The sequence below is a fragment of the Diabrotica undecimpunctata genome, chromosome 7, assembly GCF_040954645.1.
Source record: "Diabrotica undecimpunctata isolate CICGRU chromosome 7, icDiaUnde3, whole genome shotgun sequence".
NCBI classification, from domain to species: Eukaryota; Metazoa; Arthropoda; class Insecta; order Coleoptera; family Chrysomelidae; genus Diabrotica; species Diabrotica undecimpunctata.
Window position 1 is genome coordinate 90710909 of NC_092809.1, and position 8353 is coordinate 90719261.

The 8353-nt window shown below is 31.2% G+C and overlaps 1 protein-coding gene across 1 annotated transcript; it reads left to right on the forward strand.

The window, feature by feature from the left end:
- Positions 1-927: 927 nt before the first annotated feature.
- On the forward strand, positions 928-4576 carry LOC140446532 (zinc finger BED domain-containing protein 5-like). The gene is made up of 2 exons (XM_072539094.1): positions 928-1719; positions 4265-4576. The coding sequence occupies exons 1-2, from the start codon at positions 928-930 to the stop codon at positions 4574-4576; spliced, it is 1104 nt and encodes a 367-aa protein (XP_072395195.1).
- Positions 4577-8353: the final 3777 nt, after the last annotated feature.

Genomic DNA, 8353 nt, shown 5'->3' on the forward strand with positions numbered 1-8353 from the left:
TCAAGTCTGTTTGCCTTGTGAGATAGTGTTTATACATTTTATTTCCTTTTAAAACAATTATTTTCGAAATGACAACGGATAAGCCATCAACTTCAAAAGCCTTCCAAAACAACACTTCCAAGCCTTGCTGTTTGATATGTGGAATTTGTGTGGCAGTGTCAAAAAAATTTAATCTGGAGCGCCAATATAGGCAAGTTCATGGCGATTTCACCAACAATTATCCTGTCGGATCACGCCTACTGAACAAATTCCCTTCGTTGGCTCAGTGAAGATGTTCGTTCTGTTGTAATGGAAACACCAAATAATAGTAGCAGAGTTTATTGTTGAGACGTACACTATGGGTGTAGACCCGGGATTACTTTGAGTAGAGACTGATGAAGTTGATCGTTGAAGACTATATGTTCGTTGAGTGAATATTGATTGAATGCTTCTCTAGTCAAGAGATATTAGTTTTATATAAATTCTATTTGGGTCAGTATTTTTCGCGTACCTAGCGTGATATGTGTATTTAATTTATGTAAATTGTTTAACTTTGTCAGTACTTTTGACTGATGTCCAAATTATTATTTATAATTGACCAAATGTGTATGTAACCTAATTAACTACGTGTGTGTATTTAATAACAAATAGATTCATTCGGTCTACTGGGTGATAAAATTATACTGTCCAATTTCGGATATGAATTATGAAGATTTGATATTGGACACCTACGAACCAAATTCATCACCAAGAAAAAAAAAATCTTTTGCCGCGCAACAATCTTTGTTCCAAAAAAGAAGTAATGAAATGGAAACAATGGTGAAGACTTAATATGAACTCTCGCTGTTATTAGCACGCAAGAAAAAGCCATATTCCGACGAAGAAGAGATAATTAAAAATAGTTTACTAATATTCGCTCAAAATGTCGGTGATTCAAACATAAAACATATGGTGGACCAAATCGCTTTGTCCAGAAACACCGTCATGCGCCGAATTGATGATATGAGCCAGGATGTTGAAACACAAATTATCGGTGGACTACGAGACTGCAAATATTTTTCATTGGCTTTGCCGGTGAATGCGCAGTTGAGCATATTTGTAAGCTTCGTGACAGATAGTTTCGATGTTGTGGAGGAGCTATTAGATTTGCGCCAATTGGGCTCCACAACAGGACAGGATGTCTTAGATCAAGTGAAAAATGTTATGGAAGGTAGCAAAGTGGAGTGGTCGAAATTGGAGTCGGTTTGTACAGATGGAGCGCCTTCCGTGGTTGATAGAATCAAAGGATTTGCAACGCTACTTGAAAACTTTTTAGGAAGAAATGTTTTCAAATTCCATTGTATAATCCACCAAGAAGCGTTATGTGCCAAGGACCTCGATCTATCCTCAGTGATTGAGCCTGTATCGCGGTGTATCAATAAAATACATGCTCGAGCTAGTAATCGACGACGATTCCGTGAACTTTTTCAGGAAGAAACGGAGGAGGCAGGTGAATTACTCCTTTATTGCAGTGTTCGATGGTTGTCCAAAGGGAATGCACTGGCAAGATTTTGGAATTTGAAAGAGTGTGTTTTGCAATTTTTGGAGGAGAATGAGGAATTGCCAAACGAGTGCTCTCTGTTGAAAAATGAAGACTGGCTATGGGATTTAGCTTTCCTTGCGGACATAATGGGACATTTGAACATATTAAATTTGATATTACAAGGAAAATATTGTATTTTTCCAACCTTAGTTAGCCACGTAAGCTCGTTCAAAAACAAATGATCACTTTTTTATTCAGATTTATTTGAAAAAAAACTCACTCATTTTAAATTCATGAAGGAATTAGCCATCAAATTAAAGAATGTTCCAAATTACGACAAGTTTAAAAATTTAATGTCAAGTCTTTAAAGCTCATTTATTACGAGATTTCAGGATTTCCAGGAGGAAAATAAAAATATTAAACTTTTCACAAATCCTTTTTCCATATCCCTTAAAGACGTTGAAAATTATCCGCCGGAATTCCAAATGGAAATAATAGATTTGCAAAGTAATATTTTGTTGAAAATAAACATAACGAGCTTGTTTCAAGTACAAGTAATTCAAATTATATTGAATTTTGGAAATACGTTTCCACAGCTGATTTTCCATATCTTCACAATTTTGCTTTGTGGTATTGTTGTCGTTTCGGTTCGACGTATATTTGTGAAGAAATGTTTTCAATTATGAATGTTATTAAATCACAATATCGTTCAAAATTAACCAATAATCATTTGAAAAATCTAATTTTATTAGCTGTAACAAAAATTGATCCCAACATTCAAGATCTAATTAAGAAAATTCAGATTCACAAGCCACATTCCAGTAATAAACAATCTCGAGTGGTTGATAATTATATTTTTTTGACTTTTTCTTCTCATTGCGCCGTCTCCTTTCGAAGGTTGGCGATCCAAATGGCAATTGTAGTTTTGGAAACTGCTTTTTTTACTATTTAAAATAAAAATGGTCGTAGAGAAAGTATAGTATTCTGCTCGCATGTAATGGCTATTACTCACTCTGATGAATTACGATACTCGCTTTCGCTCGTGTCGCAAACTTCATCATCGTGAGTAATAGCCATCATTATATGCTCGTGGAATAATATACTATTGTAGCTACATATATTTTTTGGTATTTCATACAAATTCCACCTACCTATTGAATTTTTTGTTAGAAAATTTTTGGTGGCACGACTAACTTTTCAGAAACAGATAGTGGCACACTGTTAAGAAAGTTTGGCCACTTTTGGTTTAAGCCATAAATATATTTTTATATTTTTATATTTTTATATTTTTATATTTTTATATTTTTATATTTTTATATTTTTATATTTTTATATTTTTATATTTTTATATTTTTATATTTTTATATTTTTATATTTTTATATTTTTATATTTTTATATTTTTATATTTTTATATTTTTATATTTTTATATTTTTATATTTTTATATTTTTATATTTTTATATTTTTATATTTTTATATTTTTATATTTTTATATTTTTATATTTTTATATTTTTATATTTTTATATTTTTATATTTTTATATTTTTATATTTTTATATTTTTATATTTTTATATTTTTATATTTTTATATTTTTATATTTTTATATTTTTATATTTTTATATTTTTATATTTTTATATTTTTATATTTTTATATTTTCATATTTTTATATTTTTATATTTTTATATTTTTATATTTTTATATTTTTATATTTTTATATTTTTATATTTTTATATTTTTATATTTTTATAACATTTCTTACAGTAATTTCCTATTTTTTACGATTTTTTTTCATTATTTTAATGTTTTTTAGGAATTTGTTTAGTTTTAATACCTTAAATTACCAAAAAATAGCATTTTTTTTTTTCATTTTTTTGGCTAAGACCAAAAAAAAATTGCAAAAATAGCGATTCCCCGATTTCCTTGATTTTTACCGAAAAAACTCCCAAACGCCCCCCCATTCCCCCAATAATAACGAAGATACGCCTCAACGTACACCAATGGCGACAGCTGAAAAGAAGACGAATTGACAGCCGAATCAACGTTGACAGACAAAGAGAAGAAGTGTGTAATTTTTAATCAACCTCGTATATATTTTATCCACAACGAATAGCGTAATAGCAAAAATTCGTTTATTTTTCAATTTATATTTTACGAGTAACCTCGTATATATAATTAAACTTATATACGTACACATTCTACCATCGCAAAATAAAAAATATAACGCGAACGTCGCCGGATGTTATTACATTCCAATCGTTCGTTCACACTTCGGCGTTTTCACAGTCGAGCATATCCTGCACACGTGAAACAAGAATCAGCTTGTTATTAATAGTATGCAGTCCTCAGTAATTTCCGGTCGAGTTACGTCATACCAGTCTTCCTATTTAATGAAGGACTACATTCTGTTATACTCACAGTTTTCAGTTAACCTTTGTGAAAGCGTGTTCGTTTTGTGCTACAAGAAAAATTTGTGCTACAAATAAAAAATCAAAAATAGTAAGTACTATTTTTGAAAAAAAGGTAGATGACTCGTATTTGATTTTATACACCATCTATTATCCATCATTCTTTCTAAGTTTATCATATTGTTTATTAATTTCGGTATTATTTAAAACATGTAATATTATTTGTAAATAATGTTTAATTTTCTTGTAGCATTAAGTTCTCGTTTTGAAAGTAGAACAGTGCATTTCACAAATAGAGTAATTGTGGATTAAAAAAACATTTCGGTGGCAAATTAAGAAAATGTATATTGTTGCAGATGGATCTAAAAAAGATTAATGCATCCTCTCTGCTTACAGAGAAGAAAATCAAGCCAATAATTAAAATAAAGGAGCTGACACGAGGTACACCTTTCAAAATTATAGCTGTTATTGTGGTAAAGGGTAAATATGGAGAAGCAGTTTTACTGGAATTAAAGGAGAAAGTGGTATTCCTGCCAAACCGCGTTCCGAAGAACTACGTTCCATTCATACCAAAATTTTCCAGTCAAAAGTATTCTGTAGTGTTTCAAGGATTGGTGGACATTGGGACAACGCAGTCAGCAGCGAACTTCGAGATTATTGAGCATTAAAAAAAATAATGGTGAGTTTTTCATTTATTGATTTTTATGGCTTTTTACTTAATTATGAGTAACATCGGTGATCTCAGTAGTGACAAGCTGTACAACATTTAATTAAAGCGCGATATATTTTGTTTCAAAATTATATAGCGCGAGAAGCGAATATTTATTTAAAACACATCAAAAGACATTTGACTTTGTTTACTAAAGCGATTCGGTGTGGTGACTTAGAATTAGCTAAATTACGACAACTACAGACAAACGCAGGTCATTTAAAGACAATTAAATTGGAAATTCAAAATTCTGGTCTTCGCGTGGGTGTCGGAATTACTAAACACCGTCGGGTTAAGTGGGAAGATGTAAATTCTGCATTCGCGAGTAGAGTCAGAACGGGTATAATTATTAATCTACGACACAAAGATTTAATGCAATTTTTCGTAGACTGTTTTAAGTTATTTAAAATTTGAGTTAAAAATATTTTAAAAAAATTAAACATGATAAAATGTAATATGACATTATGTGGAGAATTTATTATAAAATCAAATGAAGGTGATAATAACGAATTTAAATATTTTAATACCAAGAATAAAGTCATAGACGCAGGAACGGACTTGGTTTTTGGTATCACACTCAGTTGATAAATTAATGTCTAAGCTATCGGAATTTGAAGAAAAGGGATCAGGGTGGGCTTTGAAAATAATTGTTTCTCTCATAGAAGTCAATATAAATAAATATGAAATGGGAAATGGAGCATCATCCTTTATTAAATTACCGGAACCAATTGAAAAAAAGCATGCTTGCATAAACGTAAAAAATAATGATAAGGCATGCTTCTTTTAGAGTATCGTTTAGGCGATTTATCCAGCTAAATGCAATTCAGATCGTACTCTATCCACATTATGCGACTGTCTTAAATATCGATGGGCTAGAGACACCTATGATTATTAAGGGTATTTTAAAGTTTGAAAAGTTAAATAATATTTCTGTAAATGTTTACGGGTTAGAAATAATCGTTGCTAAAGAGATAACATTTTACGTAACAGCACCGGTAAGGCTCTGCAAAACCAAATCAACTAAACATGTAAATTTATTGATTGTACAGGATAAATATTTTCCAAAATTAAATGACTACGAAGCACCAATGGCTCACGATGAATCTGTAGAAATTAAATATCATTATTGTATTATTAAAGATATGGCTCGACTTATGTCCAGTCAATTAAATAATCATAAAAGTAAAAAATTTTTATGTAATAGGTGAATTATTTTAGCAGTTTTGACAGATTAAACAATCATTTAAAATATTGTGAGAAAATCATCGAATGTAAAGTTTCGTTTCCATCATATCAACATGTTGAATTTAAAAATCATATTTATAAACATACGACTCCTTTTGTTGTCTATGCCGATTTTGAGTCAATGTTACACAAAGTTAAACACACTCCGTTAAAATGCAAAACAATTAAATATCAGCAGCATAAGGCCTTTAGTGCAGCTTATTACGTAAAATTTTCTTACGATGAATCTCTGTCGTTTTACCGAAGTTACGCAGGTGAAGATTGCATGGATTGTTTTGTCACGGAAATGTCTGAGTTGGCGCTATTTATGCAAGGAAAAATTAAAGATATTGTACCTATGATTGCTCCACCTAGTATTAATGATGCATCTAATTGTCACATTTGCGAAAAAATGATTTCAGATAAGGATGTAATTGTTCGTGATCATGATCATTTTACCGGAGATTTTCGAGGATTTGCACACCAACTGTGCAATTTAAATTTCAAAAAACTTTTTATCGTCCCAATTCTTCTCCATAGCCTCAGTGGTTATGATTCATATATGATGATTAGAAATCTAGCGAAAAAGGGTAGTATCAGCCTACAGCCAATAAACAAAGAAAAGTATATTTCATTTACAATAAACAATTCCGAATCCAGCATAAGGTTGAGATTTGTTGATTCACTGAGATTTTTAAATTCATCATTGGACAAGTTGGTTGAAACATTATAACCTGAGGATTTAAGATATTTAGCTGGTGAATTTCCAAACGCGAGTACCGAGCAAATGGAATTATTGAAAAGAAAAGGCATATTCCCATATAAATATATTTATTCTTTCAATAAATTGAATGAAACGCAACTACCATCAATTGATAAATTTTACAGCTCGTTATTAGGTGAACACATCTCCAAAAATATGTATCAACATGCACAAACTGTTTGGAATTCATTCGGTATTAAAAATATTTTGGAATATAGCATGTTGTACATGAAGACAGATATTATGTTACTGACATGCATCTTTGAAAATTTTCGACAAAAATTGTCGAGCTACATACGGTCTTGATTCTGCTTGGTATTATACCATGTCGGGGTTTTCATGGAATACAATGCTCAAGTATACTGGATGTAAACTTGAATTGCTGCGGGATATCGATAAAATCATGTTTATTGAGAAAGCTATCCGAGGTCATATAAGTCAAGTAAGTAACCGATACTCTGAGGCTAATAACCAATACATGTGTAATTACGATTCATCAAAGCCTAGTAAATATTTGCTATATTTAGATGTCAACAATTTATATGGTTGGGCAATGTCTCAATTCTTACCATATGGGGGTTTCGAGTGAGTAGACACTAATATTGACGTTCTTAGCATTCCTGACGACGCGGATATGGGGTACATACTCCAAGTGGATCTGGAATACTCAGAACACTTGCATGACTCACATCGAGATTTACCGTTTTGTTGCGAACATCGTGTTCCACCAAGAAGTAAACTACCAAAACTTATGACCACCCTGTACTACAAAAAAGAATACACTTTGCACTATAGCAATCTAAAATAAGCTTTGAATGTAGGACTCAAACTGACAAAAATCCATAAAGTGCTAAAGTTTAAGCAGAGAACGTGGCTTAATCCGTACATCGATCTTAACACCAGATTGCGAACCGCAGCAACTACAGCATTAGAAAAAGACCTGTACAAATTGGCAAACAATGTCATCTTTCGTAAAACGATGGAAAACATTAAGAAACATCGCATTGTGAAACTTGTATCTAAATGGGATGGAAGCTATGGGGCAAAAAATTTGATTGCTAGCCCAAGATTTCATAGTAGTACCGTGTTTAATAAAAATATAATGGCAATTGAATTTAACAAAACAGAGCTTATTTTCAATAAACCATTGTACATCGGCATGTCTATTTTAGATATATCCAAAGTATGTATGTGCGATTTTCATTATAACTTTGTCTTGCCATATATGGGAGTTGAAAATTGTAAGCTGATGTATGGGGACACTGCTCTATGAAATAAAATGTGATGACGTTTACAGAGATGTTATTAAAGCAAATTTATCTAAATTCGATACATCAGACTATTCTGAGAATAATATTTATGGAATACCTCAAGTCAATAAAAAAGTTCTCGGAATGATGAAAAATGAGACAAACGGTCGCATTATCACTCATTTTGTTGGACTTAGATCTAAAATGAAGGGCCACGGGAAAGAACGATCAGACTCACATTTTGTTCATTTTGTACAAATCGAATTTTAAAGTTTCAAGTCGTTTATTTTGGTTCAGAAAAATTAAATACAAAATGTTTAGTTATCAGTTTATTACTATATGACTTTTTAATACAAAAATGAAAAAAAAATAGTTTGCTAATTATATATGTACTTGAAATCTTCAAATTTTTAATTAAGGAACTGGACTCTGATCTATTTTGCGCGTTAAATGTCGATTGGTGGATCGTCGGCAAATTCCACATCACTACCTTCATTCG

What these genes read in the sequence shown, in the direction of transcription:
- LOC140446532 (XM_072539094.1), top strand. Translation starts at nt 928, where the DNA reads ATGGTGGACCAAATCGCTTTGTCCAGAAACACCGTCATGCGCCGAATT. An exon ending in TTCCAACCTTAGTTAGCCAC is followed by an intron (nt 1,720 to 4,264) that starts GTAAGCTCGTTC and finishes ATATTGTTGCAG; the next exon opens with ATGGATCTAAAAAAGATTAA.